This window comes from Centropristis striata, chromosome 15 (genome assembly GCF_030273125.1).
Source record: "Centropristis striata isolate RG_2023a ecotype Rhode Island chromosome 15, C.striata_1.0, whole genome shotgun sequence".
Classification (NCBI taxonomy): domain Eukaryota; kingdom Metazoa; phylum Chordata; class Actinopteri; order Perciformes; family Serranidae; genus Centropristis; species Centropristis striata.
The window spans coordinates 5,439,710-5,450,961 of record NC_081531.1 but is presented as its reverse complement, the minus strand read 5'-3'; the positions used below and the strand labels follow the sequence as shown (position 1 = coordinate 5,450,961).

Below are 11,252 nucleotides of genomic sequence, written 5' to 3'. Positions count from 1 at the left end.
ATCTACAAGAAAAAAAGTCGCAGATTTAAGAGATTTTAAGTGGAAAATCTGCGTGGAAAAAAGTCGCAGATTTATGAGAAAAAAGTGGGGAAAAAGTAACTTTTTTCTTGCAGATTCACCACTTTAAATCTCATAAATCTGCACATTTTTTTCCTCGTAGATTTGCCCCTTTAATCTCGTAAACTTTTTTCTCAAAATATTATTTTTGTATGTTTTTTTACAGGGCTTTTCTGACAGTATGTAATATCCTCCAATATTCTCTAGGTTTAAAATTTGGAATTTGCAAGTATTTCAATGAGTGCCCTATTAAGGGTTAAAGTGGTGAATCTGGGGGAAAAAAAAGTTGCTTTTTTCCCGCTTTTTTCTCATAAATCTGCAACTTTTTTCGCGCAGATTTGCCACTTTAAATCTCTTAAATCTGCAACTTTTTTTCTTGTAGATTTGCCACTTTAATCTAGTAAATTTTTCAACTTTTTTCTTGAAATATTACCTGAAGATACCTAATATAGTTCTTTGCCTGATAAAGGGTTAAATGCATGTTTTTCTTCAACCCTTTGATGCAGAATAAAGTAATATACACCATTTTTTCAGGACTACCAGTGCTATAAACCACATTAAACCACATTTCCAGCCTTCTATCTGAAAACAGAGACGGATCATTTTGTTGGTTGAATGAATACACTGCAAAAAATGTGTCTAAAAACAAGATAAAAAACATTAAATCTGAGGGAAATTATCTTGCTGCATGGACAGATAATTTCACTTGACCAGATTTCTTAAATTAAGATTATTCAATCTAGAAATAAGCATGTTGAACGCTTCAAATAAGAAATTAACTCTTAAATATATATCGTCATATTCTAATTTATTGAGATCCTGTATGTCCTTTTGATCTGTGTCGAATTACAAGCCTTTCTCATCAAAACTTCCAAAACTCGAGTCGGCATAAAGGACTGGAAAGGACGCTGAACAACTCTTAAACAGTTCCTTTTCTTTCTTTGAAACAGGATGGTAAGTGTAGGCGTAGGTTGATAACCTTGAAGAAAAGAGAAACAAAACATTATAATTAAATCAGTCAATCAATACACTCAATAACTAAAATATCTCCAGTCATCAGTCAAAAGTTGCAATTAACATTAATTCAGCAGGTTAAAGACAAGCGATACTTAATCAACAAACTGGATTTAACTGATTTTATCACTTTGAATTAATTTTAGCAGTTTCATGAAATGCAAATTATGTCAAACTTAACCTCGGTTTTGGACTCCTTTTCATTCTGACTGTATAAACCACTTAAAAATCTTTACCATGACGTGTTGGTATCATTGTTTTCAAGACAACCTCACCTATATGACCTGATTTATTTTTTAATTTTGATTTACAGGATCAACACTTTGAACACAAAAAAATTACAAAAAACACACACAAAACACACCAAAAAACATAATAAAAATACAAAAAACAAAAAAAAACACAAAAAAAATTGCATTACAAATGCTAAATGCACAAAGCTAAATTAGAAAAATCTCTGCAAAAAATGCATTAAATTGGACATGGAAACTTGTGGAAAAGCCAAAACTTTAGAGTTCATCTGACAGCAGGAAACATGCTGCTGAACGTTTTTACGTTGTGACGTCATGAAGAAGTCGTAAACAAGCGTTCCACTGAAATCTGTCATTTTAAGTGGATTTTACATGGATCGAAACAATTTCACAACTTAATCCACAACTCAAACTACCTTATGAATATGGTCAACATTTATACCCCACAAAAATGAGCTGCAGCAGGAGGAATGAATAAACCTCTACAGGTTTGTTACAAAAATGATCACATTAATCAAAATACTAAACTCTGCAGTGAGTATTGAGAAGTGCTTTTCTCTGGTTTGTCTCCATGACTAAAGGAACAAAAGAAACCTCACCTGCCCAGGTGATACTAATTAGCTCTCTCTCTCTCTCTCTCTCTCTCTCTCTGTCTCTCTGTCTCTCTCTCTTTCTCTCTCACTCTCTCATCCAGTGTGTAATGGATCTATATAATGTGTTATTTCCACTTTTTGAAATGAATTACTGACATAAATAGACTTTTCTATGATATTCTAATTTATTGAGATGCTCCTGTTTATTGCAATGAAATCACAGTAAATTCAGTTTATTTCAGACTTTATAAAGGCAGTTTGTCCTGTGAGGAGCAGGTTGTGGTTCCTGTGTTTCCTCTGGTTTGATCTGGATCCAGTCTCCTTTACTGTCACTGATCTGAGCCTCACTGTCCAGAACCACTTAATCCAATGTCCCTGTGTCTATTATTGTCATAGTGGAACATCACTTCCCAGCACAATACTAACAAGAAGCCCAATTGCCTTAAGGCAACAATTATGAAATTACAGGTTAGTAATGCAGGCCTGTGTAAAAATAAAACATATCTTTAAACCATCAATGATGCTTCATGTCTCAGGATAATAAAACACAGAAGAGGGTTAAGTTTAGCATTTAGATCACAGTTTGTTCTTTAACATTCTGGGTTTTCCTTGATAACTTCTCCTGTTATTCTCAAAGACATTTCATTTGCTGCCCTCTGCTGGTTCACTGTAACCCACACAGACCCACTTTACTTTTGCCACATAGAAGTGAAACACATCAACTGAAATCTGGGAACCTGAAGATTACATTGAAATGCAGCTCAGCACTATGTGTCCAGACGTTCTAGTCATACATCTGGAATAAACATTGTGTTTTGGATAGGTTTTGGTACTCAGATTTCAGAAGTTTAGTGTGTCTGGTTATAAATCTCTAAAAAAACCCCAACATATTATGATACCAGAACCTGTAGAACATCTTAGAAGACATAAAAAAACATTTGACATTTTGGAGATTCCTTTATTTTTCGGTTTCTGTTCTGGAAACTGCGGTGAATCCCTTTATTGTCAATATACATATATAAGCTATAAATCCTCTGAACGCCCTGGGTTCAATCTAGTTTGTGGTTTTCAGTGCAATGAAATGCTACTATAGGGACTAATATCATCACACAATAAAATTTCATACCCAATTTATGTATTTCAACCTTTGAAAATGGCCATGTCAGGTTTTCTCCAGCCAAAGTGTAGTGTTGCTTATACCAGATATCATGACATGATTGTTACCAAGGGATTCCTTACGTCTTATAGTTTCATAATATTATGTTTTCATTGTGTCATTAAAATAAAGCCTGTAACAGCCTCTTAAAGCCAATAATATCGGCTCTTCACCAGGGGAATTCACAACAAGTTGTAAGTGAAATACATTACATTTACTGCTATTAGAATTTGAAATTAAGTAGGAAAGTTAATTTTACTATTTTTTCTGTATTGATTATAACCACTGCAGTGCTACTAAATATTTTTTTAACAAAAATTGATTAGATTGTGCCTCATTATGTCTGTTAGCAAATGCATATAGTGCATATAAAATGTGTTTCTCTCAAATGATGCAACAGGAAATTCAAATGTGTCATTTTGTTATAATTCTCCCCTGCACTGGCTCATCATGGCCACTAGAGGGCAGATGATGGGACGACTGCATTACAGTTTGACTTCTGACTAAAAGACTGCTTTTAATGCATGTCTGGTGCAAATCAATCTGTTGATATTGATAAATCAAAGTTTCATTTTTAAATGGGAGTGCAATTATTTTACCGCAGAAAATTACATATTGTATCTTTAAAAAAAGATCCCAAATGGGGAATCTGTTTTTAGTCAGTGCAGCTTGAAATCGAAAAAGAAATTCTGAAGGTTTACATAAAAACACACGCACACACACCTGATAATTTCTCTTTTAATTGAAAATTTTATACAAAGCGTTTTCCATCAACATAAATATGGAGGATACAAGTGCACACTGCACATCAATGTCCACAGTTTAGGCCGACTGTATAAACGAGCACAAGTTTGGCCACCAGTTTGTTTTACAGCAGTTATACAATCCATCACGGTTTATAACTCACTGACAACTCGTGTGCTCTTATACATCACTGTATAAAAATAAAGGCTTGTCTTGAATACATTTTATGATTCAGAATGTACACTTTTTAAATGAGCCGTTCACAAGTGAAAACACTGTAGCTGTAGCCAGTCCCATCACAAAGATTTTCCCCCATCACTTAAAACATCACATGAACTCTTTTCATTTCGCTTTTACATATTAAAAACAATACAAACTTCAACAAAACTATCAAAGCTCCAAGATACAAACTACCACCGTCCTATCTCTCCTGTGTCAGACAGGTAAATATTTCCACAAATGGGCAGTAAAGATGCTCTGATGTTTCTCTGTTATAGTTTCTAATAATTAATTTAAGAGTTGTGCTGTTATTCTGGCATCCTGTGCACAAACATACGGTCCAGTGTAATGACAGTACAGCAGAATAGATACTATGATCAATATCAATATATATATATTTTACTTTTTTTCGGATAATATTTCAATAGGCAATTGTGTGACTTGAAAGTGGCCAGAAGAGGAAGGAAATAAAAGAAATAATAAGAAAGAAAAAAAGCCACAGTAATAAATAAAACCTGGATTTTAATGCCTAACTTTCCTAGAAAAATACAGTGGCAATAAAAAGTATGTGAACCCTTTGAAATGACTCAGTTTTCTGCAATAATTTGACATAAAAATTGATCTTATTTGCATCTAAGTCCCAAATATACAAAAACACAATGTGCTAAACCCAATAAACAATTATAGTACTTCAGCCAAAGGGTTCACTTACTTTTTCCACCATCATTTCGAATGTTTAATGGATGTGTTCAATAAAAACATGAAATATTATAATTGTTTGTGTATTGGGTTTTAGGTTAAGCACATTGTGTTTGTCTATACTTGGGACTTAGATGCAAATAAGATCACGTTTTATGACAAATAAATGCAGAAAACTAGGTAATTTGAAAGGGTTCACATACTTTTTCTTGCTACTGTAGAATGGTCCAGGTACCAAAGTATAATCTGTTTTTCTGTCCAAACCAAAAACTAAATCCGGTTTTCCACAATGTATATTCACACACTGAGCTAGAATAATAATAATTATGTATCACGTTCTCACAAACAACCAGCTGTTATAGTTTCACTTGACTGAAATAAATGTGAACCACACATGGGTAGCCTATAATAGTGTATGATAATACGTAGTTTTTTTTACTTTATTAGGCTTAATAATAAATTGGAATGCTACTTTTATTTTGACGGGACTTTTATTTTCATGCTTCCAGTCTGTCCGCCATCATATTAATAAATGAGAAACAAAAAAATGAAAAAAGGATTTTGAAAAAAACAACTTTGGGCCGTTATTTAATTATTTTTTTTTTTAATGCTGAGATCAAAATCCATTTTTCCCTTTTTGGTTTTGACAGAAAAACGGATTATACTTTGGTACCCGGACCTTTAATAACACCACAGCTCATGTTACTTTCCTGTACAATTCAGTGTAAATGTGCTCAGAAATCTGCAGCCTTTTAGATACATTCTGACTCGGCAATAAAGTTGTTTTGAATGTTAAAACTATAAGCTGACATTGATGAGGTCAGAGTTTCAGTGGGAACAGTGTGTTTCAGATCCCCTGTTCATTCTGATGAAAATAATAATGTCTCAATCTATGATTACTGTCATCTGACTGATGTACACATTTATTTAACTTGGTGTCTATAAGCCAATCAGAGTGGACTGCAGTGGAGCCACACCCCCTTTTTCAGGCAAGGAGGAAGCACAAGGCACATTTTAATTATTGTTAGTACATCATTTCTGTGTTTTAAGTAAACACTGAGTGTATATTACATCCCGATTTAAAAAAAGTTGGGACTTTGTCTAAACTGAGGCATACATTAAACAGAATACAATAATTTGCTAATCCTTTGTGATATATAGTCATGGAAAAAAATATTAGACCACTCGTTTTCTTCAGTTTCTTGTTCATTTTAATGTTTCAAGCAACTAAAGGTACATTTGTTCAGACAAATATAATGATACCAAAAAAATAGATCATTAGAGTTTAATTTAAGAGCTGATATCTAGACATTTTCCATGGTTTTCTTGATCATGATTTTGGTTATTATCAAAATAAACAAACATGGAAAATGTCTAGATATCAGCTCTTATTTTTGTTGTTATCATTATATTTGTCCAAACAAATGTACCTTTAGTTGTACCAGGCAATAAAATAAACAAGAAAATGAAGAAAAAGGGTGGTCTAACAATTTTTTCCATGATATGGAAATGTATATTCAATAAAAACCTGTACAAAGACAATATATTTAAGAGGTTTATGTTCAAACTGATAAACTTTTGTCGTGTAAATATAAACCCTGGATTCTGAACTTGATACATTCTATTTTTATTGACATTTTACACAACTTTCCAACTTTTTTGGGGCTAGACCCTCAATCGGAGTGGATGGGGGATCTGAATATCACTGGAAGGGAAATATGGACATAAACATGTTTTTATGTATTCTGACTGCTCTGATTTAATTATTCCAACGATACAATCAGCTGATAAATGCATCCTATAGATTATGTACACAGAATGTACAACTCAGGAGACTCTGAAAATACTGTTTTCTGTAGATAATTTATATATTTATTATATATATTTTAACCTTTTTCATTTTGTCAAAATAATTAAAAATATATGTAATGTGTTTAAATACGTATTCATTCAAATGCGTTCATAAAAAATTGAATAAGTCATGTTTTTAATTAAAAAAGGTCTCATAAGACTATTAAATGACTATTGTTTGTTTATTTGTTGTTATAAGTGCTTTTAGAATAGAAATCCATCTTAATAATATTTTTCATTTTGTGGGTTTTGAACAGGTTAAACCAGCTTTTGAGCCAAAATCCATCCAGTGCTTATTTGATTCAGTCGATTACACAAACATATATTTAAGAATATTTTGTAAATTTACTCCCCCAACATTAAATTTTAAGTTAAGTAATCTCACTAACTAGGCACCTTTACGAGTCTTAACACCTTCACATCATCTTTTTTTTTTTTTTTTTTGATTTTGGGAAGCTCATATCAGCTTCTTGTTATAATTATTTGGCAATATCAATCAAATGTGAAAGAAGATTCATGTTAAAAGCCTGTAGCTTTTGGGAGCGAATCAAAATGCTTCCATGTCATCATAATTAAACAGAATTCTATTGACCTACACTAAAACGTAATCTACAACATATAAAGAGGGCAAGTTAAAATATTGAAGCTTTACATACTGCATTTCTTTGGTAGGCCTGTCACAATAATAACAATCAGGTCATCTGACTGTTTTATTTACACACCAGAGCTAAATAAAGAGAAAAAACTTGCTGTCTCCTCTGCTCTGTGTGTGTGTTTAAGTTTCACTGCGTGCGGGGCTCAGGCAGCTCCACCACACACACCCAATTTAAAGTTAATCGCTGTTTGATAGGGTGTACTTGCATTATTATACTATTATATTATCACAATATAGGTGACATTAAATGGTCTTAAAATGACTATAATATTGTAGCTCGCCCTTATTTCTGGGAAAATATATCATCCAACAAAATGAGGTTTTGTTGACAGGCCTAATCTTTGGTTTAGTATCCAGTGTTGCAGGCAAACATATGACCTGGATTATACAGTCATGGAAAAAAATATTAGATCTCCCTTGTTTCTTTCAATTTCTTGTTCATTTTAATGCTTGGTACAACTAAAGGTACATTTGTTTGGACAAATATAATGATAACAACAAAAATAGCTCATAAGAAAGTTTAATTTAAGAGCTGATATCTAGATATTTTCCATGTTTTTTTAAAGAATGATTTTGGTTATTATCAAGAAAACCATTGAAAATGTCCAGATATCAGCTTAAATTAAACTCTTATGAGCTATTTTGGTTTTTATTATAATATTTGTACCTTTAAAATGTACCTTTAGTTGTACCAGGCATTAAAATGAACAAGAAATGTAAGAAACAATGGTCAAATATTTTTTTTTCCATGACTGTATGTTCCAAACCATATGCTATGCTGTATGTCACACATTAATCAGAAAATAAATATCATATTTACAATTTCAATCCTGCAGGCAGCTTTAAATTATTGTCAGTGTGGACTCTTGTATGTATTAGCAAAGACACCATACTGCTGTTCTGAATAGTGCTCAATATTATAAGAAGCTTTCGCTAATCTGTGTTTAAATAATTGAGTCTAAGCTGACAGAAGTAAAGCCAAAAAAAGGATTAGGATACTTTGCAAAGCCAGACTCTATCGTATGTATAATGTTGTCTTATCTTCCTTTCTGCTGTGGAAATATGCTCATCATTAGTACGTACTGTACATCTTTTATATTATTACACCCTGTTCTCACTAGCTTCCCTTCACTTCTGTGAGTCCTAATATTTTGTGCTTAAACCTATTTTGGTCTTGACAATTCCTGCTTTTTTATGTAAAGATGAATGACAGAGATCAGCAGCCCTGTTTAACCTTCTTCTGTATATTCATCTGTGAGACTTGCACGCACATAAAAGCCCCCAGTGATGATCCATTTGCTGTGGAATTACTGTGGCGGAAAGAAAAATATAATAAAATATAATACGACATTTAACCCTTTGATGCACAACATGGGTCTAAAGTGACCTGATAGAGTTTTTATGTTTTATATCTTTGCAAAAAATTATTTTCATCATTTAGTATTCCAGGTTTTCCTCAATTAGTTTGTTTTTGATCATCATACATCCTAATTTTATGTTTTCCTTTATTAATTTTTGAATAAAATCCCTTTTTGTGTCACTACTCTTCTAATGCACAACATGGGTCAAAAATGACCCATATCCATTTTTTAAACTAAGTATCTTGTTAAGCTAACTACTTAGCTAACTTCTTGGCTAAGTAGTTAGCTTAGCAAGCTACTTAGCCAAGAAGTTAGCTATATAATAATATAAAAACGTTTTTTCTTCATAAAGTATGAGAAGCAAGATGGAAATAATGATCTATTCTTATCAAAAACAAGACATTTAAAGAATACTTGGAATATTCAATCATAAAATAAGTTGATATTAAAAGATAGAGCACAGAAACACACAGCCAGCTTTAAATAACATGGGAAATCAATGCGTGTCATTTTTGACCCACGTTGTGCATCAAAGGGCTAAAAGCTAAATTTAAAAATAAAAAAATGCAACAAATAAAATATAATATGAGAAATGCATTGATAAAGTAGAAAAGAGGATACTGGACAAATGTATGAAAATCATATCTATACATAATTTGCAATGTAGGCTATACAGTGCATACAGAATATAAAAGACTTGAGTATACTTAAAGCAAGTAAACAGTCTGTGTCTGAGAGTCTCGCCATGAAAGCTTCTTGGCGCCAATAAAAGCAAGCGCCAATAAGTGAATTTGATCTTTTCGTCTACTTTAATTCATTGCTAAATAGTAGTTAAAGCGTTCCCTTTTAAAAAAAACCATCAGCTGAACCTTTCTGAGAGTGTAAAGGGTCATTATTTCAGTGTTTTTCACTGTTTTACCAGGCGTTAGACCAGAGATCCGGCCTGGTTCTGTGCAGGCACCATGATAGGCACCCCTCCCATGCGGGCGATGTTGGAGGCCGTGATGGTGGAGGTGGGCAGTGGTGGCGGGATGGGGGCGGCCTTGTGAGGCTGGCTGTAGGTCTGGGGCAGCACCTGAGCCTGGGGCAGCTGGGTGTAGCGCTCCGGTCTGGGGAGGGAGCTCCCGTTGACGCTGTCCTCAGAGGAGACGGTCTGTCCGCGGGGCAGGGTGGTGTTGTTGTTGTAGCTGAAGTGGGTTGGGGTGGAGGCGCCGTGGTGGCGGGACGAGGGGCGGTAGCCCGCCATGCTGCCCGTGGCGGTGATGATGGAGGCGGTGTCTGAAGGGGGGCGCTGGGGGTACTGCTGCAGGTGGTGGTGGTGGTTGTTGTGGTGGTGGTGGGAGGGCTCTTTGTGGTGCGGGCTGGAGCCGATGGAGGACATGGTGCCGTTCTTGGAGATGATGTCTGAACCCATGCCGCTCTTCGCCCAGGACACACGTTTGGGAGCCTGAGCGTCCTCTCTGGAGACAAAAACAAACAAAAAATTGGAGAAAAAGGTCTAAAAGACATTTTCCCTGTTTTTCTTGATAATAACCAACATTATTATCAAGAAAACCATGGGTAAAATACACAAAATGGCTAGAAAAAGGCACAAAATGACCAAAAAAGACACAAAATGACTAAAAAAGCCACAAAAAGCCACAAAATGACAAAAAAAAGGACACAAAATGACTAAAGGAAGACACAAAATTACCTAAGAAAGACACAAAAGGACCAAAAAAAGGCACAAAATGACATGGAGACATGTTTGGGAGCCTGAGCGTCCTCTCTGGAGGAGGACAGGACAAAAACAAACAAAAAATTGAAGAAACAGGGTCTAAAAAGAGATTTTCCATGGTTTTCTTGATAATAACGAACATCATTATCAAGAAACCCATGGGTAAAATACACAAAATGACTACAAAAAGGCACAAAATGACAAAAAAACACACATTATGACTAAAAAAGCCACAAAATTACTACAAAAAGCCACAAAATTACCAAAAAAAGAAAGAAAAGGACCAAAAAAAGACACAAAATGACCAAAAAAGACACAAAATGACTACAAAAAGACACAAAATGACTCAAAGAAGACACAAAATGACCAAAAAAAAGAAAGAAAAGGACCAAAAAAAGACACAAAATGACTAAAAAACAAGGAAGCCACGTGAACTCACTTGATTTCGTTGGCCATGTCATCTTCACTGTATCTTTGTCTCTTCAGCAGGAAATACCCGATGCAGAGGAGGAAGAGGACGCCCAGCACCGGGCCCACTACGGCACCAACAATCATCCCCACGTTATTGGCTGCAGGAAGAACCAAGAGACACAATAATTACACATCACCAAAGCACATATGTCTGCAGAGCAAATTACTCAAATAACGTAAGACATGTGAAAGACAGGAACAGTTGAAAATGATGACGAACTGGATGAAACCCTCTTATGTGTTATATTTGCAACCTTTGTTCACAATTGCAACATTTAAATGTTTTTATTGAGCATGATAGTGATTTGAAAGAAAAAAAGATTCAAAATCACATTTTATGTTGGACTAAAGGACCAAAAAAAGACACAAAATGACTAAAAAAAGACACAGAATGGCTAAAAGAAGACACAAAATGACTAAAAAAAGACACAGAATGGCTAAAAGAAGACACAAAATGACCAAAA

The 11,252-nt window shown here is 34.3% G+C and overlaps 1 protein-coding gene across 1 annotated transcript in view; it reads right to left on the bottom strand.

The window, feature by feature from the left end:
* Positions 1-8,941: 8,941 nt before the first annotated feature.
* The window catches only part of esama (endothelial cell adhesion molecule a), a 117,547-nt gene continuing 115,236 nt past the window's right edge, over positions 8,942-11,252 (bottom strand). The window contains exons 6-7 of the mRNA XM_059351799.1: positions 10,757-10,886; positions 8,942-10,060 (exon numbers count right to left, since the gene is read on the bottom strand). Coding sequence (XP_059207782.1) covers positions 9,526-10,060; positions 10,757-10,886 — 665 coding nt within the window. The 3' untranslated portion in view covers positions 8,942-9,525. The remainder of the gene's footprint in view (positions 10,061-10,756; positions 10,887-11,252) is intronic.